The sequence below is a fragment of the Hydra vulgaris genome, chromosome 15, assembly GCF_038396675.1.
Source record: "Hydra vulgaris chromosome 15, alternate assembly HydraT2T_AEP".
NCBI classification, from domain to species: domain Eukaryota; kingdom Metazoa; phylum Cnidaria; class Hydrozoa; order Anthoathecata; family Hydridae; genus Hydra; species Hydra vulgaris.
Window position 1 is genome coordinate 22,519,879 of NC_088934.1, and position 24,895 is coordinate 22,544,773.

The 24,895-nt window shown below is 28.6% G+C and overlaps 1 protein-coding gene across 2 annotated transcripts in view; it reads left to right on the plus strand.

Moving 5' to 3' along the window:
* The window catches only part of LOC136072031 (nibrin-like), a 38,083-nt gene that overhangs the window by 7,550 nt on the left and 5,638 nt on the right, over window positions 1–24,895 (plus strand). For both annotated transcript variants that reach the window (XM_065819977.1, XM_065819976.1), the window contains exons 5-10: window positions 9,785–9,873; window positions 19,474–19,547; window positions 21,130–21,236; window positions 21,386–21,503; window positions 23,618–23,808; window positions 24,000–24,091. In XM_065819977.1, coding sequence (XP_065676049.1) covers window positions 9,785–9,873; window positions 19,474–19,547; window positions 21,130–21,236; window positions 21,386–21,503; window positions 23,618–23,808; window positions 24,000–24,091 — 671 coding nt within the window. The remainder of the gene's footprint in view (window positions 1–9,784; window positions 9,874–19,473; window positions 19,548–21,129; window positions 21,237–21,385; window positions 21,504–23,617; window positions 23,809–23,999; window positions 24,092–24,895) is intronic.

Below are 24,895 nucleotides of genomic sequence, written 5' to 3' on the forward strand. Positions count from 1 at the left end.
GCATTAAGTGTTTCATCATTTAACCTTGACCTTAGTTTAGTGACTAATAGACCACTTGCAGAAAATGACCTTTCAGCCTCCACACTTGTTACTTGGATTGACTTGAAAGCCGTGTGCAACAAATCTAAGTTGCTTGTTTTTTTTGTTAGCTCAAGTACTGCCATTTCTTTGAGCATTAGTTTGGAAGTTGATTCTATTTTTTGTTTCTTTGGTGAAACCCCTTTGACTGTCTCTCTGATGGAGAACTCGAGCTCTTCTGACAAGGAAGTAAATTATTGTACTTGTTCCTGACTAATTTCATTATCTGACAAATTTTCCTCATTTATAGACTCACTTCTCTTTTCCTCAAACAAACGAATAAACAAACTTGATACAGTAGTAGTAATTGCATTTCTTTTTGGCATGGAATTTTCGAAAATGTCATGAGTTGCTCCATTAATGACATCAGGATTATTCAGATATTTAATTAAGTTTACTAAATAACATTCCTCCTCTTAATGACTCTTTTAGTAAATGAGTCAACTAGTTCTTGACTAAAGGTGTTTTCCTGGCTTTTTAGCTGCTTGAAAATGCCATCAGATGAGAGCAAATTCGAATCTCCTTGATTGGTTCTAAAGCATTTACTAGATTTTGTAAGGTAGTAAATTCAGACTCAGAAATTATAATATCGCTTGATAACTCAATTAGTGACATTTGAATACATTTCTTAAGGGTTAATATCTAGTAAGCTGTTCCACTGCAAGCAACACTTGTGTATATAGTTTTTCTTTTTTCTTTGCATTCAAGTTGTTTCAACGCATGTTTTATATTGAAATAGATTTAACAATAATCCATTTGAAATTTTTGCACAAGATTTTTTTTTTTAAGCATCTTCACTTCCAACAAGGCTATAAGTAATCACTAATTAAAGTTGGAAGTTACTGGAAGAGAAAAGATGAAGATTGTAGACCAAGATAACGATTGACGGACGACTTGAAGGATTGCAAATTATATGAATCAGGAAATCGAGATGAAAGAGATGAGCATCAGCTAAGGTTGCATCTCTCGATAAAGAGATGCAACCTTAGCTGATGCTAATTTTGCAACTGATTTGATATATGGTTTCCAAGAAAAATCGGAAGTAAGAGTTAATCCTAGAAGATGAATAGTAGATGACCGTTAGTATATAGTACATCACCATTCATGAATATATGAAGATCTAAATTATTGCGATAGCGATTGGCTGAAAAAAATTGAGTTTTATCTGAATTAAAGTTCACCAGCCACTGTGAGCCCCATGCTGTAGCAGAAGTGAGGTCCTTTTCAAGCTCAAATGCCCCCTCCAAGCAATCAGAGAGTGTTGGTTTCTTATCACGACAAGAATAAATAGTAGTATCATCAGCAAACAATGCCACCTTAAATGTGAGAATATCTGGAAGATCGTTAATGTAAATTAAAAAGTGTATAGGGCCAAGGATAGAACCTTGAGGAACCCCTAAAGTTACAGAAGAAGAAGAAGAGTGCTGTCCATCGAGGACAACTTTTATACTACAATTGGAAAGGAAGGATTCAACAATCTTAATGATGCTGCCAGATTCACCATAAGAAGAAAGCTTATGGAGAAGACCAGCTTGCCCAACTTTATCAAAAGCTTTTGAAATGTCAAGAGCAATGGCCTTAACCTCTCCACCTTTATCTAATGCACAATAAAACCTATCGGTTATTACTGTTAGCAAATCAGCTGTAGAACGAGAAGATCGAAATCCAAACTGATGGTCAGAAAGTTATTAGATTAAAGATGAGAAATTAAGTGTTTATTAATTAAAGATTCAAAAACCTTGCTTATGATAGGAAGAAGACTAATGGTACAGTAGTTAGACGAATCAAATTGCTCTCCAGAATTTTTGAAGATAGGGATAACAGATGCCGTTTTCCTGCAGGCTGGAAAACAAAACTCTGATAAACACTTGCTGAATAGTTTTGAGAGTATAGACAACAGCTCCGGAGAACACTTCTGCAAGACAATAACAGGTATGTTTTCCGGGCCACAAGCTGTAGAAGAGTCTAGGCAGGAAATCACTTTAGATGCAGAAGCTGGAGTGATACGATTGTCAAGCAATGGATCAACCTGTTTGTTGGCAATAGATAGAACGCAACTAGTGGAATCCAGAGACTATATTGATGAAAAGTTTTTAGCAAACAATTCAGCTTTGTCTTTAGGTGAGGTGACAAAGTCTAAACCATACAAGAGAGGTGGAATTAAAGATTTGTCCTTATTATTAATACTATTAAAGATTCTCTAGAAGTCACAAGAGCCTAATTTTTGAGATGGGATACGAGATTCCATGACCTGAGAATAGCGGGCTTTGGCATTAGACAAAACCTTTTTACAATGGTTTCTAGCAGTAATAAACAGACATCTGTTTTCAGGAGAATTGTTTTGCTGATAGATATGGAAGTAACGGTTTTGATTGGCAATCAGCACAGTGTGAGGAAAACCATGGAGGAGAGTGAGGCTTGACCTGGAATCGTCGAGAGGGTACTAAAGATTCCATATCAGTCTGAATCCACAAAGTTATGTAAGACGAAAGATTTCTACCCAAGAGCCATCACGAAGAAAATCACGGAAAGAATCCCAGTCAGCTTTAAGGTAGTTGTAAGAGGTACGATAATAGGGGGATTCAGGTGATGAAGAAAAATGAGATAATTTTAGAGAGATCAAACTGTGATCAGAAGCATCTAAGGGTGAATGTGGAGAAACTGAGCACTGATTAGGATCAGAAACAAGACAGTAGAGAAGAGAAGAGTCGAGTAGAGAAGGTAAATGATTCAGGTTGTCTGGAAAGCGAGTTGGAAAGTTGACTATTTGAGTTAGGGATTGAGAAAGGCAAAAGTTGTGGGCTTTAATGCCTGTCGAATCACTGACACTAGAGTCAAGCCATTTAGAGTGGTGAGCATTAAATTCACGAACAACAACTATATTAGGTGATGGGTAAAGAGAGAGGGCTTGGTCAATATGATCAGAAATAACAAAAAGAGTGCAGTCTTGAGATGAAGGAGAGCGATATTGAACAAAGAGAAAATTGATAGAGTGAAGTGATGCTAAACAAAAGCACATGAAAGAATAGTCTGTGGATTCAAACCTAGTTTCACGACAAATGGGTGAATTCTTACAAATGTAAATGCCCAGGCCAAGCATGTGGTTATTGGAGTCTTTACGAATTAAAGAAAGATAACCATCAACACTAAGATCACAAGATGAGACAGCTGAACTCAAATTAGTCTCACAAAGAGGAAGTAGGTCTGGTGAACTTTGCAAGAGATAATACTCAACAGAAGAAAAGTTACTTCGAAGATCACGAATATTAGTGAATGATAAGTTTAGAGAACTTGGTGATGATGATGGTTTTTTGTGTTTTATAGTTTTTGGTACTTTATTCATTTTTAGATTTGTTGAAGAACTTGACTCAAAACATAGATAGTGCTCAAAACACTGTTTAATAGCCCAAGCAATTGCCTCATTACTATTAATAAACCCTAAGCCATAACAAAGGGCTCCAAATGTGGCCTCCGCAATGCACACCAAAAGTACAAACAGGGACACCATCCATGTGCAACATGGCACTATTAATACTTTGATGTTTTTCAGCGGTTGATGGAGTTAGCCTCTCTGAGAGCGACCACAGAATTCGGGAAACTTGACTACCAGCCGGCCTCAGAACCATAAAACTGAGTTTTAGAGCTGTACCCATTAGGAGATAATAGAATGAGTTGCCTAGCCATAAAAACAGAGACACAAGCAAAACCCATGCATTGAGTCAAGAAGATCCAGCATTTTACATCCTTAACTGGAAACAATGTATTAAAAATACAACTGCACCAGCCTAGTAGATGAAGAAGCGATGTGAGGCTGGTCAACAGATAGAATCTGTTTACCCCTTAAGTCTTTGCCTAGGAGGCCTTCTTCAAGACAGTAGCCGGATGCATTTAACATCTGCCCAAGATGCGTATTTTTATTGAGACACCATCTCTAGCCTTTACTCAACCAAGAGCCCTAAGGGCAGGGGGTGTTTTAAGTCAGAGTTGGCATCTCCTAGCCTTTGCCTAAAAAGGCGTATCCTACAAGGCAGCAGGACATGAAGCAGATTGTACTGGGTTACATGTTACCAGTAGCAGGATAACCTGACCTGATGTTCAATTTCAACCAGTAGCAGGATAACCTGACCTGACATTTATAGAGATACCTTCGTCACTTGAGACTTAATTAATTAATAAAATCCGGATTTAACAAGAGAGTAACTAGCGTATTTTATACATTCATTAGAATGTGTATATTAGTAAAAACCGCATTTAACAAGAGAGTAATAGCGTATTTTATTTATTTATTAGAATCATTTAATAAAAGCAGTAAAAGTCATTCATTAAAATTCAGAAAAATTTCATAGAAAAAATTTTTTCAGTACAAAAAATTTATATTTAGAAATTTATTGATTTATATTTTATCGTAAGAAAGGTTTTACCAGAAATCTTTTTAAGTTCAATGGTATTAAATTTAACTTCCAAGAGTTTTAAGTTCATTTTTCAAAATAATAAAAAAAATCTTATTACACATACAAAAACTTAAAAATTTAAAACAAATTTTTTTCATCAAAAATAAAAATTGATATCATCTTACTCAGAAAAGCATTCTCTACAACATGATTTAAAAGTATTTGAAAAAAGATTATCCAATAATTATTTAAGAGAAAATGAATAAACATTGTCATAACTATTTCATTCTACCCGCTATTTCATTTTGCCCTGTTTTACTATATATCTCTATGATGTTATATCAAGTTCTTATTAAAATTTAAGTTATTGTATTAAAATATTTTTATTGCATTAAATATTTCTTTTTTTTATTGCATTAAAAGTTGATTATTATTATTATTGCATTAAAAAGTTTTTATTTTTGTTGTCTTAAATGACACAATGATTGATTATTTTTATTGCATTAAAATATTATTGAATTTTTAAATATTAAATAATATATATATATATAATAAAATAATATATATATATATATCAGGGTGGCCAGCGGTCCTTGAAATCCTGGAAAAGTCCTGGAATTTTATAGGTTCTGGAAAAGTCCTGGAAAAACACCCCTTTTTACAAAAAATCCTGGAAATCCTGGCCACCCTGATATATATATATTATTTTTTATAGAGTTATATATTCCGTTTATTATAAAAACTAGAAAATGGAATATTATATATTCCGTTTTCTTGTTTTCATCTTTTACAAAATTTTTAGTTTGATTATGTATTTTCTGGAATGATCAAAATATTTTAATTAATTTTACTATCTGTATTATTAATTCTACTGATTATTTAGAAAGTAAAATTAACAAATAATATATATATATATAAATTAATATATAATATAACTAACATAATGCCCAAGTCAAAGAACTGTTGTTTGCAAACAGAATGGCTATACAATAAAAAGTATTCTTCTTGGGTAAAATTTTGTTCTTCAAATTCAAAGAAAGCAAGATGTAATTGGTGTCGAACAGATATTAATATTTCTAACATGGGAGTATCTGCTTTGGATTCTCATGCAATTGGTAAGAGCATGCAAGGACACATAATGCAGCTGATATATTCTTTACAGGTAATTTTTTAGTTATTTGATTTGATTTTTTACTTTTTATTTTTAAAAATGTTTTTGAATTTTGGAATGCTTGGAGCAAATTGATTAGCTGTGCACTTTACCGGATAATAATTATTTTTTTTTTACATTTTTTCATTCCTAGATTTCAACCTACTATAGAGGATCTTCAATCTCCAGCTCTGGTTACCAAGGCAGAAATAATATGGACCTTAAATGTTGTAATGTCACATTTTTCTTTAAGATCATGCTTAAATTTAAATGAAATATTCAAATCTATGTTCTCTAATAGTACAATAGCATCAAAGTTTGCATTAAGCAAAACAAAATGTGGCTACTTCATAAATTTTGGTTTAGCACCATACTATCGAGAGCAACTTATATCTGAAGTCAAAGCATCACCCATCTTTGTTTTGTCATATGATGAGAGTATGAATGTAATCTTTAAAAATGAACAAATGGACTGTGGAGTTAGATACTGGGATTCAAATTCTGGTGTTGTAAAAGCTAGATATATTGATTCTAAATTCCTCAGACGTCCTAATTCACAGAATTTATTTGACAAACTTATTGAAGCAACAGAGATGTTTGATCTTGGAAAACTAATTCAAGTATCAATGGATGGTCCTAATGTTAATTGGGAGGTTCTAAAAATGTTAGATGAACATAGACAGGAAAAACGATATTCTGATATAGTTAATATGGGCAGTTGCAGTTTGCACATAGTTCATGGTGCCCTACAGACAGCAATAAATTCCCAAAAGTGGGAGTTAGAAAAAATATATCGTGCTATGTATAATCTTTTCAAAGAGTCACCAGTTAAAATAGATGAATTTATTAGAGTTTGCGAAACTGATCTGCTTGCTTTGCCGTAGGTATGCATATTTGAACAGAAAAAAATATTATAATAATTTATCTTATCTTTTATATTTATATATAAGTTAAGAGCATTTCACCTTTTATAGTTTTGGATTTTGTTGTATCTCAGTTTCTGTGCAACTCGCTGGGTAGAAGATGAAGGTGTGGCTTCTAGAGGCATTATTGTATGGCCAAACATGGTTAAAGTTATAAAGTATTGGGAATCACTCTGCAAGATGTAAACAAAATTGAATTCAGAACAGCACTAAAACAGATGCTAAGTTCTCTTTGTTGTAAACCAGAAGAGAAATTAGAGTTTATAATGGAATGTAAGCAGATTATCATAATGTTATTGCAAAAATTACAAGAAAAATGTCCATTGAAATATTCTTTAGTGAGGAATGCTTCATCTTTGTCTCCAAATGAAATGGTTCAAAACAAGGAAATATCTGCTGTTAAATTCAAGGTTCTAGCTGAGAGATTAAGTGTATTAAAATGGCTTTCAACCAATGATGCAGATGATGCAAAACAACAATATGATGAATTCGTTAGTGCAGAAAGTGTTCAATTTAATAAAAAGTTTGAGTCTTTTAACAAGTTAATTGATTCTGTTGATAAATTTCTTGCCGTCTATTTACACAAAACTCTGAAGTATTCAGCATTGTGCAAAGTCTGTGCTATCATTTTTGTGTTATCTCATGGCCAAACTAAGATAAAACGAGGATTCAGTGTCAACAAGCAGTTGTTGGTCGAAAATCTGCAAGAGAGATCTCTTATTTCTCAAAGAATAGTTTATGATCACATCAATTCTCATGACATTGCTATTCATTAGTATGACTCTTCGGCGATTTTTTAAAAAAGTTGTAAGCTAGCATACAAACGCTACAATGCAGTATAGAAAGAAAACAAGGACCAGTTAAAGTTAGATGAAGTAAGCAGGAAACATCAATTGATTGATAGAGACATTTTAGTTATTAAAAAACAGAAAGAAAGTGTTAGAATGTGCATTGAAGTTCTCAAACCTGATGCTGACAAGTTAAGCATTTACGCAGAAGTAAAGAGAGACTTTACTGTCCTTGCAAAAGCAAATTCTTTTAGAAACACAATTTTAGAAAAAGAATAAACAATTGAAGACCTTGATCTTTCATTAAAAAAACTGGAGCAATCCAAAAAAGAGATAAAATAAAAAAGTTGTTATATATATATATATATATATATATATATATATATATATATATATATATATATATATATATATATATATATATATATATATATATATATATATATATATATATATATATATATATATATATGAAGACCTCAGTGGAAAAACCGGCATTGTCACATTTAAAAAGTATTGAGAAAGTATTTATTGATCATTAATAAAAGTCTTTATTTAAAGTAAATGAAACTAAGCAATTTAAAAAAATTTATATTATAATTATTTTATTTAAAATTTATTCAAAAACAAAGCATTTTGTAATTTTTTATACAAAAATTTTTTTTTCTTTGCTTTAAATAAAGACATTTATTAATGATCAACAAAAACAACTTTCTCAATACTTTTTAAATGTGACAACGCCGGTTTTTCCACTGAGGTCTTCATATATATATATATATATATATATATATATATATATATATATATATATATATATATATATATATATATATATATATATACACGTTTGTATGAGTTTAAGCAAACTTTACATTAATATATGTATGTATATATAATTTATATTTAACACACAAACAATTATATGTATGTATGACTTATATGCGTATTCAAATATAAATATTTAGTTGTTTTGTTCTAAGACAATATATTTTGCATTTACTAGTCCATTTTATTGTCGAGAAAAAATCAATGAATAACTTGAATAACACAATGAACTCCTTGAATAACACAAAATTTCCTTGAAAAATCCTGGAAATATTCTGGAATTTAAAGTTTACTTTTAGCTGGCCACCCTGTATATATATATATATATATATATATATATATATATATATATATATATATATATATATATATATATATATATATATATATATAATGATATAAATAGTATATATTTAATAAAAGATAATCGATTTTTATTGCATTAAAAATTGACTATTTTTATAAAAATTGAAAATTTTTTAAAGTGACCTTCAGGTAGAAGAAAAAAACTTTAGTTTTCAATGTTGTGACAATTAAAACTGAAAATTTGTTTGATTTAGGTAAATTTGGAGGTTCTTTTTTAATAAGATACATTACAAATAAATTTACTGATAAATGTGAATCCCTAAGTGTTTTTCTTTTAGTTTGTTTGTTTTTAAGTTTAAAGGGATCCCCAAGTGCCGAGACAACTTGTGTTTTTATCATAGATAAACATTAGAAAATAAGTAATCAATTTTTTTATATACAACACTAAGTACAATATAATCCAACATGGTTAAATTTTGAAAGATTTAAAAATCTTTATATTTTTGATAAATTGAGGAAACCATTTTAAAAATGATCTTATATATATTTTTAACTTAAGTTTATCATAATTTATATTTTTAACTCAAGAGATCGTTTTTAAAATAATCTAGTATATATTTTTCAGACTTATATAAAATTGATATTAAAAGCTTGAATCTTATATTTTTGTTTTACCACCAAAAGGAAACCCCTGCAATTTTAAATTGATTTAAGTTTTTTTCAAGAAACTTTTTGTATTGACGACAAATATAAGCGCATTAATCACATCAAATATAAGCACATCAAATATAAGCGCATTAATCAAATATAAGCGCATTAATCAAATATAAGCGCATTAATCAACTATAAGCGCATTAATCACATCAAATATAAGCACATCAAATATAAGCGCATTAATCACATCAAATATAAGCACATCAAGTATAAGCGCATTAATCACATCAAATATAAGCACATCAAATATAAGCACATCAAATATAAGCGCATTAATCAAATATAAGCGCATTAATCAGACCTGATTTAAAAAATAAAAAATAGTCAAATAGCTGGAAATTTCCTTTGCCAGAAACAAAATGGTGTTAAAAATTAAAAAGTTTTTTGTTAATATCTCGTTCAATGATTTGTTTTGGAAAGTTTGATTAACTTTTAACTTATTTTCTAATGTTTATCCATGATGTTTTAACTTATTTTCTAATGTTTATCCACAACTTGTCTCAACACTTAGGGATCCCTTTAAGGATTCTTTCTGATTTTTTTTTTTTTAAAGATTTTTTTAAGTAAATGCTTGGTAAAAAGTAATATTGGCTTTTAAATGTATTTTAGGCTTAAAAGAACAAAGATTAATGTGGTGCTTTCTGGAATCAGTGGTTCTGATTCAAAAAAAAATTGTAAATCACTAATCCAGCAGCTAGGTATTTATTTTTTCATTTTTTTATGATTATGATTGATTGGTATTTTTATTAATATCAACCATAAAAATTCTAAGCAATAATAAAATTACCAACCAATCGTAGTTGTTATTTCTTAAAATATTGGCTGATATTTTTATGGTTACTACGCATAGTAAGTGAAATAGTTGAAGAATTTGATTGAAGTAGCCGTATACGGCTACTTCAATCAAATTTGGTTGATATTTTTGTTTAAAATTATAATTGAAGTAGTTGGCAGCACCCATAAAATAGTATTGATTGTGGTACTTTTAAATTGATTAAATTATAATTGAAGTAGTTGTCAGGACCCATAAAATAGTATTGATTTTTAAATACGCTAAAGAAGTTCTTATAGGAATAAGTGATGTACTGATAGCACTTTTTTAGCAATGCCGATGGATGGGAAAAGGCTGATGTCGATAACGATGAATTAACTAATTATTAAAATTTTAAGAATATACAACTTTAAATCATGTAATCTTTTTTATAAAATCAGTACTGGTAAACAAATACTTGGACCCAAATAAAAACCAAACCATTATTTTAAAAGATATAAGAAAAACTCAGTTAAAAAAAAATGTATATTTTTTAGTTTTTTTTACTATGAAAAGAAAACTTTAAAAAAAAGAAATACAATCTTAGAGGAACACTTTTTATTTTGATTTTAAAAAGAAAATGGTACTATTATAAGCAGTTTACTTAGAATTCTTTATTAATTTATTAGTAATTTAGATATCTAAACAACAATCATATGTTGCTTAGATATCTAAATTATTTTAGATAATTAAGTTGTTTTTAGAATAATTTTATTTTGTGATGTTTAATCCCCACGACGTCCCTAGTAGTACAGGGTGTTAGCTAGCCCAATGGTGCCGCATAAAACGCGGAATTCTCAATGGGCTTAAAATTCCCAAAAGTCAATGACCTTTTTTTTTTTAGAGTGTTTTTTTGAGATTTTTAGGACCTTTTCTACAAAATTCCCAACATTTTCTAGAACAACAACAATAAAAATTCCCAATACGGCAAAAACGCGGTATAAAATTTATTTCTGGCTAACGCCCTGTAGTACCGCACTCAACTTGTTTCTCCGCCCAGCGGCCTTGTTTGTCAAGGTTTGTGTTTTGGAGTTATAGAGTTGAGAGAGGGTTGTAACCATAATTAAAGTAGCCTCCTCAACTGGAGTGGCCTTCGTAACCTTGAGGAGGTGAATTAAAATTAAATATATATATATATATATATATATATATATATATATATATATATATATATATATATGTATATATATATATATATATAAATATAGTAGACTATAATTGAACACATGCAGATAACAATATTTAAATGTTCACCGGTTACTTTTAAGTATAACAATGGAACAACACAAAATAAAGTTATTCTAAAAAAAACATTAAGGTAATAAAAGTATAAGTACATTCAGCTGTTAAATTAAAGCTTATGAACATCGTTAAATTAAAGCTTATCTTCTTAAACCTTAACCGCGCTATTTTTGTAACTAGAAGAGAAAAATTATATGAGTCTTTAAATTAACTTTAAACAGTCCCTAAAAAGCAAACAAACAAACATATTAAAAAAAATTTTTTTTTTGGGGGGGGGGGCGAAAATTGGGGTGCGTGTCTTTTTCGTCACAGTGAGCAGAAAAGGAAAAAAATATATAAAAGTTTGGAAAATAAAAAATTAGTAAATTCATATATTTTTATTGACACTAGTTGCAGTAATAAGGCATTTATTCAGTTATAAAAACTAAATTATGCAAAACAATTGGTCCTGAAAATTAATTTTATTTGTAACAAAGTTGCAAAAAAAATTTTAACAACAATTCATATTGACTAGATAAATAATAAAAAAAATATTGATTCCTTCGAGCACTCGTGATATTTGAACTAGCTCAAACTGTCTAGTAACAAATACCGTATATATTGACTAGGTAAATTATAATTCTGTAATTTGAAATCCTTTTTCTAAAACAAGCTTTTTATAGGTCTGTTTTATAAAAATATTTATAATACATTAGGATATACTCCATGAAATTTCATGAAACAGTTAGATGTCGAATTAAGACAAAGATGAGCATCGCACTTAGTGCACTTGATTACTGGCACTGCCTTACAACTTGGAAATCTGCATCTCCCTTTTGTTGTTACAATTGGCCAATGACCAAATTGATCATTTCGTATAGGTTTAGGGGGAATTTTAGTTGCAGCTCCTCCACCTCCCTTAGAAACCTTTGCTCTCTGAAGCTCATCAACATCAATTGATGGTCTATCTCGCTTGGTTGGAACTTGGTTTTCACGAGTAAGACACAGAGCTATTTGATATTTAAATGTTTGAAGTTTTATAATCTTTCTAGGATCCGTTATTCCGCTCGTCTCGCCTGTATGTGTTCCATGCTTGAACGACTATGGTGTCAAGTAAATGAAAAATTATCCGATGATACCATTTCTTTGATCGTACTGGATTTCTATAAAGGGCAATTAGCATGTCTAGCAGGTCCACTCCTCCCATACACTTCTTGTAGGGTTTCACAACATCCGGACAATCAACATCAATTCTTCTTTTAGTCACTCTGTCATAACGACTTATTTTACCAAGGGGTGCTATACCAGCATAAGTAGAAACTAACATTACCCCACGGTTATCATACCACTTTATTGCTCGCACCTCAACATCATTGAAGAGAGTTGTATGAATAGCAGACCCATCTCTCCCTTTCTTTTTGAGTTCCTTATCATTTAGCACATTGCAACTAGGTAATCTATTCAACCGAGCTGTGCCAACATAATGAATACCTTCTTTTTCATAAATTGATACAAGATTCATACATGTGAACTAATTTTCACAATATATTTTGTGCCCTACATTCCTAGGAATATAATATCAGGTTGACCAGGACAAGTTTGTATAGCCCCATCATAAATTTCAAAATTATTGAATAGTCCATCTACCCCGCATAACACAAATATTTTATAGCCCCACTTTTTGGACTTCTTTTGATTATACTGTTTGAGCCCCGATTTACCTTTGAAAGGCACAATTTTTTCATCGCAAGATAAATGTTCCCCTGGAACCATTTTTGAGAAGTTTGCATTCAATGCATCAGCTAAAGGCCTAATTTAAAAAGTTTATCTGAGCAGTTTTCAGGACGTTTCTCATTATCAACCACTAGAGGCCTATTTATATCACATTGAAGGGCATAACGATTTGACGATGTTTGATAAAATTTTATCATCCAATATATCACGAAAATATTGAATTGGTTCTTTTACGGGCTGACCTTCATATAGCTTTCCAGTGAATGGAACATTGATAGTGGGTATTTCATCTGGATCCTTTCTTCTCCAAATTTGGGGTCTTTTTTTATTACGATTACCTCTAGGACCATTTGATGTGGCAGCCGCAGTGGGACCATTTTGTTCATCAGGTTTATCTGGATCTTCGGTTTCACTTTCTTCTGTAACTTCTGAATCACCTACACAGAAAAAAATTCCATTTATAAGTAAATATTTCTATATTCAGAAATAGGCCTATGATAAATAATGCGGAAATTAATTAATTTGTGTCATTGAAGTAAATTAATTTATGCTTACCGGAAGAGTCTGAATCTTGTTCTAACGCTTCAAAAGGAATTGTAGGTTCAGCTTCATTAAAAGAGTTTTGAATTGAAAGATGCCATAGTATCCCTAACTTGTTTGCCTAAAAATAAAAGAAAATTGTACTTTTATAGAAGACTATTCTAATAATTTAAAGCATAGTTATACATACGCAGGTTGCCTACGTTTATAGTAAGTACTTTTAGAAAATATTGAAAATAAATCGATATAGAAAAAATGTTGCGAATATATTTATTACTATATAATAATCTTCGATAGTATATAATAATATGCAAAACCTGCAAAGTTAGCCTATTTAGTTACACAGTATATTGTATGAAAATATTGATCCATCAATCTTTATCATCTTCAAAAAATTCAATGACATTACATAAATAAATCCAATAAGGAAGGGGGGGGAGGGAGGGGGAGGAGCGAAGGGAAAAAAACTGTCAAAAACGTAAATACACTAATCGTATAATCCCTACAATATTTAAAAATGCGGTATTGTAGTTTTTACAGCAGCCATTCCATGGTAATTGATATAACTACAGCTATGAAAATAGGAACCAAATTTTCTATAAAAAGTACCTTTTTTTACCACCTCAACGAATTCGTCACGAATGCATTTTTAGTCATTGTGTTCATAAAAATATAATAAATAAACTTTTTTTTGTACCATTATTCTCTACGAGCAGTACATAAAAAGATATAATTATATCAAACACTTACCTCTAAAATTTTGGCTTCCAAGCAGTCACAAACAAAAGATAAACACACAAAACACTTTAATTGTTCACGCCTCACTGATGATGACAGCTGAAGTATGCATTTCTCATTATAATTGGCTACCCAGCATCACATGTTTTCTCTAAAGCCAATGAAATACGTGGGCTTAAACAAATTCAACCAATCACATCATTTCCTAGCTTTACAGGGAAAAAACCAGTGCGCTACAATATCATTACAAAGCGCCGTTTAGGGTTAAGAATAAACAATATTGTCTGTAAACAAAATCAAAATAAATAATTTCTCAAAAAAAATTCTAAGTTTTGATAAAATGATAAAGTTTAGTTATTTAATTATTATCATAATGCAGGATTTAAATATAAAAATTTAATCGGTTGGAAAATCAGTAAATTAATAAAAAAAAGGCTGGTACCGATTCCGATTGTGCAAAAAGTGGCCGATTAAGCCAATACCGATTAATCGGTACATCACTAATAGAAATACACAAAAAAAAACCAACATGCAACTGTAGTAAATATTACATCAAATTATTTAATAATAGGGTTTGAGTGATTTGAGTTGAGTGAGTTCTCATAAAAATAGTATAACACATTAGAGAATGTCTGAAAAAGACACACATTACAAAAGCAATAAATGTTTTCACAAATCAGCTATAACATGATAACTAAAAGAACAAACAATCTTTGTAATTTGAAAATTATTGAATATGAAATTATTAAATATGTTGAATATGTTAAATTAATTTTTCTTAAAATGTTAACTGTTATGCATAAAGTTAATTTAAGATTAAATAAAAAGGTTTTTTTAGAATTTTAACAGACAAACTTAAGTTAATCTAGTTGTTTTTGTTTTTTTTCAAACATCGGTGCTTGGGAACTCTTTCTGTTTTCATTTTTCCTGACTCATACAGATTACATTTAAGTCAACTGCTTTCCTCTTTAACTCGTTTCTTTGTTTTCTTCCCTAAACCCCGTGAACTAAAAGTGATTGCTTGCAGCCTTGTTTGGAGTGAATTTGTTGTTTTTGTAAATAATTTTCTCTTTTAATTTCAAAAGTTTAAAAAAAAAGGTTGCCATAAAGTAACTGGATTCTTTTGGTTTCCAGTTGCAAAGTTTTCAAACATTTTTACCCTATTAAATTAATTTATAGATATAATTGATAAGTTTAGGATAACTTATTAAATTTTGTTTTCTGATTTACCATAGTTCAATAGCAGGCTTAATATAGAATACATTTTAGCACACTTTAGTTAAAATATAATTACTTGACTCACTTTTATAATTTTGAATTTTTTCCTAGATGTCTGTCTTAGATTGAAGTTAGATATATAGTTACCTTGTAAATTCTCATAATCTCAAAATCTCATAATCTCAAAATCTCGTTTAACTGAATGTTTTCTACTGTTCATCTGAGGCTGGCGAGTTCGTGTTGCATAAAGATATACAGACTTGGATTTGATTGTTGTCATATAAAAAAATACTTTTACCCTTCCCATTTATGCTGGAGGTAGGTGCAACAGGACCAGCAACTTCTTTCGACAAAGAGTAATGACAAAATACAAGATCTTTAAAGGGATCCCAAACCGCCAAGACATGTTGTGTTCATATTAAAGAGAATGATAAAAAGAAACATTTAAGCTAAATTTATTTGATTAAAACAAAAGAATTAATGCATACCTAGAAAAACTAACTTTTTTGTATTAGTTGAAGCTTGCCTTATCTGTTTCGTTAAAGGACAAATAGTCTTTGTAATATGAACCGCAATCTACAGACTTGATAATTTATTCAAGTGCATTTTATTCCTAAGAGTTTTAGTACATGACATTGATTTTTTCGTTTGTTTAAAAGATCAATTATGTAAACAAACCAAAAAAATAATAGTAAGTCATGGACTAAAATTATGAATAAAACCCACTTGAATAATTTATCAAGTCTGTTGATTGCATCGTATATTATGAAGACTATTTGGCCTACAACAAAATAGAAAATGTGAGCTTGGACTAACAGGTGACAACTAAAAAATGAGGCTGGATTTAAAGACACATATCTCTTTAAAGAAGTAAGGTAAAACAAAAAGGAAAAATGTTCTAGAAAGTATTTTTATTCTAGTTTTTAAATATATAATCAGTTGTTCTCAATTGAAGTACTTGATTCTAGATTGTAATTTTTTAAGATTTTCTACATGCCAATTATTCTTGTAGACAAGGTCTTTCAAAATACTCCAAAAATTTTGATAGGACAACATTCTGGCAAGTTTGCAGGGTTATTCGCTTTCTCAGCATAATGCACATTTTCCTTGTTTAGGTACATGATTACTGTTTTTGCATAGTGAGATGATGCTAAATCTGGCCAGAATACATATGTACTATCTGAATGATACTTATTGATGAATAGAATAAGCCTCTTCTTAATACATTTGTTTAAATAGATTTTTTGATTTACAGCCAGTCCACTTGGTACAAAATAAGGTTGAGAAATTCCATTTTCAGAAAAAGCAATCCATAGAAGTAATTTCTTTTGAAATTTTGCTTTGTTTGGTATTTAACTGTAGATGAAGTAGATTTTACATCACTAGTATAAAATATATCATTTCCATTAATACTGGAGTGATTTACCATGAAATAAGCAACACATTAGTAAAACATAAAAAAAATCTTTTTTTTAATGTTTTACTAATGTGTTGTTTAGTACAGTTAAACTTTTTAGCTGCCTGTCGTTGAGAAACTCTGTCTTTCTGGTCAAACATGAGTTTGAGCCTTTCAATGTTTGTCCTGGTCATTTTTTTAGCTTTTACTCAATTTCCTTGAACCCTTTGGTACCCAGATTCACTTTCAGCACGTTTAATTATCTTGTAGATAGTATTTTTAGGTATATTCTCAACTTTAAAGTGGTCATAAGTGAACTTTTTGCCAGCATTTATGTAATTTAAATAAAATTCATACTCACATTTTCTAATCTCTTCTTGTTTTGAATTTATTTTTTTATTCATTTTTCTGTAAAAAATAAAAACACATAAAATATTTAAAAAATAGAATAAAAATATCTTCTAAAACAGTTTTCCTATTTTTAAAATCTTATTCCTTTAAAGAGATATGTGTCATTAAATCCAGTCTCGTTTTTTAGTTGTCACCCATTAAAAAAAAAGTTTATTTTTTCATGGTATGCATTTATTCTTTTATTTTAATCAAAATAATTTAGCCCAAGCGTTTTTTTTATTATTCTTTTTAATATGAACAAAACATGCTTTGGCAGTTTGAGATCCTTTTTACAAACTTTTGTTTTACAATAAAAATGAACAATTTTTATTATCAGTTTGTTTTAACTTAAAAAAATTGTTAGAGAAAAAGCAATTAATTTCCTTATAAACTTAAATGTAAAAAAGCAGAAAACATAAAAAACACAAATCAATGTTGCATTACAAAACACAGATGGTGTGCTGCAAAACACAGATGGTGTGCTACAAAACCCAGATGGTATACTGTAAAACACAGATAGTCTATTACAAAACACAAATAGCATAACACAAATCCACTAGTTCTGTTTTTTATTGAGAAACTTGCTAGAAGGTAAAGAGTTCCAGTAAATATAATTTTAACAAATTTATTTTATAAAAACTAGTTAAAATTTAAAAATGAATAAACAAAAAAATAAGTTCACTTTAAAATTGTTTTTAAAGTTTTTAAAATAAATTCCCTTAATTCTTGAAATTATAATTGAATGAATAACGTATCAACAATTTCAGAGGCAAACAAAAAACTCTAACAAAACTTATTTAAAAATTTATTACAGTTTTTATGCACCCATCATCTTTCCTAACTTTTTTAAAATATTATTAACCTAACCAGGGTTGAGGGGGCTGCCCATCTTTTTTAACTTTATTATAGGTTAAGCTAAATATTTAAAAGTTACTCACAAAATGGAAGTTATAATCAAATTTTTTTGCTGTAATTTCCATATCTTCTTTTGTAACTTCCATATCTTTTTGCATAACTTCCAACTTCTTTAAAGCTTCCATATCTTTAATAACTTTCATTTTCTTTATTAGAGCTTAACATTAATAATATTCATGTTATACATATTAGCAGCAGAGGTGCAGTTGCCTTCTTGTATCCTGAAAATCTCATCATATCCTAATGCAGTCAAATGTATTGTATTATAAAGATTAAACTGACTTGCTGGCTTATAGAGAGTTATGTGACTTCCTGTTTATAATTCTTTATTTTATTGTCAAGTCTTGTCGTGTTTCTAAGTTCTGAATACAAAGTTCTGAATACAAAATTACTGAATCTAGTTACCACTATTGTAACAAAAATTAATGTTTATTTTAAATTGTATCTAAAATATGTTTATTTAAAGTTATATCTAAAATATGTTTATTTAAAGTTGTATCTAAAATATGTTTATTTAAAGTTATATATAAAATATGTTTATAAAGGAAAGTTATTAAACTACAGTCCTTAAAAAATAATTTACCTAAATTTTGTTTGTTTTTTTTTCTTACAAGATAAAGCTTTTAGCAAGAATACAACAACACAGTTAACTTTGCAGCATTGAAAAGTGAACTTATACGTTTTATAAAATAAAATTCCCAAAACAAAAGAGATTATTTTTAAGAAAAAAATACAGAAAATAGATACAAAAAGTCATTTAAAAAAGTAAATAAACATCAAATCCAGATATCATACACAAATTTCAGAGATTTTTTAGAAGAAACAGGCATTTGAATAGAAAGGAATTCGAATGCATTCAATTATTTAGGTACAGAGGAGACTCTTAAAGATGGAAGGCTTGAATTTGAATTGAATCTTGAACTCTGACTTTAAATTTGAATCTTTCTTGAAGATGAAAAGCTCCTTATCTTGAACTCTGTATCTTGAAACATTGAAAAAATACATGTATTTATTATGAGTTTTTTACAAAACAAGATCATAATAAGTTTATGAAAATTTCCCAAATGGCGATAAACAGAATGTCATGAACAGTATTATGTTGTTTAAACATAGTTTAACCTGTTTTATAAGTAAAAATTTATTTTGTTATATGAGATAATGTAAATTTTTTATATATGAGATAATGTAAATTTTTTATATATTATGTAAAAATTTACATTGTTACAGGAAAAAAAAGCTTTAATATAAATTTTCTATTATTATAAATTTTTATTATTTGTTTATTATAAATTCATTTTAAATTGTTTTTCATGAATCAATAAATTTTTGTGGTAGGAGGCAAAATTTTGAATGAATGGAATCTGGATACTACCCATTTAATCATGGAAAAACTCACTTTTACAATCAAGGTAAGATCTTTGAAACAGTTCAATAAAATTCTCCTTTGACAATAATAAAACATTTAAAGAATGCTTTAATTTAAAATCAATAAATTGATTTTTAAGTTAAATGTTTTTCATAAAATTTAACTTGCCTCCCCAAAGCAAAGAAGATCACTAAAGTTGAGGAGACTACTTGTTTTAAATATTTTTTTTTTAATTTGTTAATAATTTCTAAATTATAAATTAATTTATAAATTAATAGTTTCTCTCTCTCAACCTTAAACTCCAAAACACAAAACTTGTTATCCATACATCCACTGCAACAAAAGAAACAGGTTTAGCCTGCTACTTCCAGAGGGCGGATTTGGACCTCAAAATTCTTGTTATTCACTTAATTATCTACTTACCTCACAATTATACACTCAAAAAAAGAGGTAGATATTCACTTTATAACTACATAAGTTACAATAAGTTCTACAGCTGATTTGCTAACAGTAATAAGCGAAAGATTTTATCGTGCATTAGATAAAGGTTGAGAGGTTAAGGCTATTGCTCTTGGCATTTCTAAAGTTTGGCATGCTGGTCTTCTCCATAAGCTTTTTTCTTACGATGTATCAGGTAACATCTTTAAGATTATTAAATCCTTCCTTACCAATCGTAATATAAAAGTTGTCCTCAATTGACACCACTTTTTTTTATATCCTGTATCTTTAAGGGTTCCTCAAGGTTCAATTCTTGGCCCTATACTCTTTTTAATTTACATTAATAATCCTCCAAATATTCTCACATCTAAAGAGGTATTGTTCACTGATGATACTACCATTTATTCCTGTCTTGATAAAAAAAACTCAATTTTTTCAGCTAATCATTATTGCAATAATTTAGATCTTCCTATATTTATCTATGGTAATCTACTTGATGAGTCATCTACACTTCATCTTCTAGGATTACATTTTACTTCCAATCTTTCTTGGAAACCATATATCAAATCCATTGCAAAATTAGCATTTGCTTAGATTGCATCGCTTTATTGTCCTCAACACTTTTCTTCTCCTGATTCTATTATTTGTCTCTATAAATCTCAAATCCGTTCTTGATTTGAATGATGCTCTTTCTCTTTTAGACAAGGTGCAAAAGCGCATTGTAAACATAGTTGAACCTGCTCTTGCAGCCAACCTTCAACCATTGTCACATCATCGTAATGTTGCTTCTATTTTTCTTTTCTGTAAGTACTATTATGAGCACTGCTTTAAAGTGCTAGTGTCTCTTGTGCCAATTACTAAAATTCATTCTCGTGTTACTTGTCATTCAATCAAGTCTCGTCCTTTTACTGTGAGTGTTCCTAAGTGCTCCAAAAATTCTTATTTGTCTAGTTTTTTTTCTTGAACATCAGTTCTTTGGAATTCGCTTCCTTCATCGTGCTTGCCTGATTCATTTAATTTCCAATTTTTTAAGTTGTCTGTCAATTGTTATCATAACCTTCATCTTTTCTCTTTCAGTAACTTCCATCTCTAATAGTGGTTGCTTGCATCCTTGTTGGAAGTGAAGATGTTAAAAAAATATATATATAATTTCAAATATTTGATTGATTTTTATAATTGTTGTTAAGGTAGTTTGTGCTCTAGCATCTGGAAAGTATATTGTAACACCCAAATATTTTGAAGATTTGTTTGAGAGCTGTAATAAAAAGCAAGGAAAAATTCCTCTTGAAAAAAGGTTTTTATTACGAACCTAATTATCATATGTTTTTTAATCTAGTTAATGATTATTAAACAATCTTTTTTATAATTGAAAAATTCATAATTGTTTTAGTTATTTGTATTCTTTCTATTTTATTTTATATTTCTATTTTACATTTATTTTAGCTATTTACCCCCCATAGCTGAAAACAGTCTTTTAAAAATGGAAAGTTTCTTTGCTCCAGATTTCAAACGACAATCATTGATGGAAGGCAAGCAGCTTGTTGTGTTATCTTCTAGCCAAGTATACTTTTGTATTAAATTTGTTTTTAGAAATAACTATTAAAACTAAGTGAGGACATTTTATTATATAATAAAAAGTTTTTAAGACTCAAAATTTATAAAGGAAAATTTTTTTTTATAATATTAAGAACCTATTTAATGTTTGAAGGTCTGTAGCATCTCCTGATAATATTCTTTTAAAAAAATTTTAAATCCAGTTTCATTTTATTATATAGAACACATTAAGTAGGAGGTGTCAATAGATATTTTTCAAAATGTTTTATTACACAAAATATATTGACATATATTTTGTGTATTGGTATTCATTTTATGTATTGGCATATATTTTATGTATTTACAAATTATATTTCAATATAAAAAGTCTCAATATATTAATATTGTTTTATTTTAAGTTTATTATAAATTTACTATTTAGTTATTATACAAAGGTATTTGTATTTATTAGGGAAAAAATCAATTTTTTCTCTAACAAAAAAAACCATAATCATCTGACGCTAGCATGTTGTTGATGACGCTTTAAATAACAATGCTATGTTGTCCCAGTTAAAATTCTAAAAATGATTACCACAAATACAGGTTATTTTTTTTAAGGTTTGATTTATTAAGGTGTATAGTGTTTTATATAGGATTGCAATAAATTTGTTGAGGGTAAAGGGTATACAAATGTTTTTGCAAGGGTACAGTGTGTTTATGCTAGCAATGAGTTATCTCTGAATAAAATAGATCACAGGAATAGTTCCTGTGGAGTAAACAAAGTCTTCGTGTAAAATTTATGAATTAAACATAAATTTTCTATTTGTGTTATTGTATTTCTACATATTTTGTAAAAAAAATGGTATATCAGTAGTGATATACCATTAGTATAGCAGCACTTATGTAGTTTTTATTTAGTACTTTTAATATAGTACTTTTTATTTTGACAATTTTTTTAAAATGAGTTTTTAATAATAAATTCAGAATATTCTCATGGGTTGTTTTGTATTTCATGTATTTGTGTTTATTTCTGTGTGTATATATTTAGATGTGCCTTTATCATTTGCATACTTTGCAGAAATATTTTTGCTAAGTTTGTATGAGCAAGATCAATCGCTGTTACTGGGGATGATTTATTCTCTCAAACTTCATTTATAAATACATTTTAATTGCTAATTTTTACAGCATTTAATTTGCTTGCATTTATTTATTTCTGTTTTACACAAATGAACTTTGGAAAATATCTGGTTTAATATTAGGTAGTTTGTATTTCAAAAATTTCCTTTGCATTCACTATATACACATATTTCTGAAGGCTATGTATGTATATAGTATAAAAGATACACACATATATCTGTTGACTGCAAATGTATATAGTTTAAAATAAATTTCTGATCCTAAGTTCAATACATTATCTTTATTATATTTATTTGTTTAATTATAAGTATGTATGTAGATTCTTTTTTGTTTACACATCAATTTCATATGTCCACTCAATTATTTGTAGTCCACTTTAGATTGTCAACTCATGCCTAAGTGATTGGATGAGTGATTGGATGATTTTCTTAAAATGCTTTTAAGTTTCAAGAAATTTCCAGATGTTTTTTGTGATAAAGTATATTAAATTTTAAAAACAGCAACATTACCATGTAAGCTAATGTATCTGTACATGTATTGTATATAAATGCAGCAATAAACCCCTTTGGATGACATCATAAAAAAACAGGAAGTTGTGGGGCTTCAGTACATACATCGACTATTAAATAGCCTGACCCGTCATTGAGTGCTGCTACGTCGATGGAGGGTTTGGCATGGGGCAGCAATTTTTTCCTTTATTATTTTTTGTTTTTTACTTTTTCTGAAAAATTAAAGCACACTTTTGTACGTTGAAAGTGCAAAAATGATATTAGGAAATTGTGACTTAACATATGGATTGAGTATAGTATATATATATATATATATATATATATATATATATATATATATATATATATATATATATATATATATATATATATATATATATATATATATATATATATATATATATATATATATAGACACACACGCAAATGAATATAGTATAAGAAATATAAAAAGATAAATATTAATAATTCATGTCTTTTTTTGTTTGGCTTTTAGTGTATGCGTATTAGACTAGCATTTGAGTTGGCTGGTGGCAATGTTATTCTCAAAACTAAACATGACACAGCTATTACAAACTCATTGTCATCAATGCAAACACTGGTTTTACAGACAGAAAAAAAAGATGATTTATCTGCCTCAAATGAAGAAAATAATTGGAAAGAAGTTGTTTATCGCAAATTAAAAAGGTATTTATAAATTTTTTTTAAAAAGCTATTTATAATTTTTTTTTTAAAACGCTATTTTTATGCTATAAAATTTATTATAAAAATGAATGAATTGGTAATAGCATTTCCACTAATTGCCTGAAAGTAATATATAGTTGATAATAATATAGTTTATAAAAATTGATTACTTATTGAAATTATTTTGATTTTAGCCACTCCCTTCGTCCTATACGTGAATCAGAAATTGGTCTTGCCATTTTATATGCTTCTCTTCAGTCTTTTTGCAACCCTACTAATGCAAAAGGTTGTTAGTTTCTTGATGAGGAATACCAAGATAATCATGATAATGATGATGATGATGATTTTGTTTGGCTCTAGTAAGTGACCCAGGCTAATATTTGACCAGAGTTGGGGCGGGATTGGATAAACCATAGCCAGGGCCAGGCTGGATTATGGCCAGGGCTGTCTAAGTCTTGACAAATTCTATAAATGAAATGACTATTTCATTTTGGATTGAAATATATTTATATATATTTTTATTTTATTTTACACAATTTTTATTTTTATTTTATTTTACACTATTTTTATTTTTGTTTTATTTTTTCATTTTGTTATTTAGGTGCCCTAAGAAGACCTAATCGGTTATAAATACATACTGATATATATATATATATATATATATATATATATATATATATATATATATATATATAATATATATATATATATATATGTATGTATGTACGTATGTAAAATATTAAACTGTATTTTACAAATAGAGTGCTCAATGTTCTTAAAGAACAGAGCAATAATAAATTGGTAAAAAACACTTATCCAACTTTTATCTTCTGCTTTAAGTTTCAACATTGCTGGATCATCAGGAAGAGTTCTTCACTTGATGATTCTCTTGATGACTCTTCCTGATGATCCAGCAATGGTGAAACTTAAAGTAGGAGATAAAAGTTAGATAAGTGTTTTTTACTAATTTATAATATATATATATATATATATATATATATATATATATATATATATATATATATATATATATATATATATATATATATATATATATATATATATATATATAATATATATATATATATAC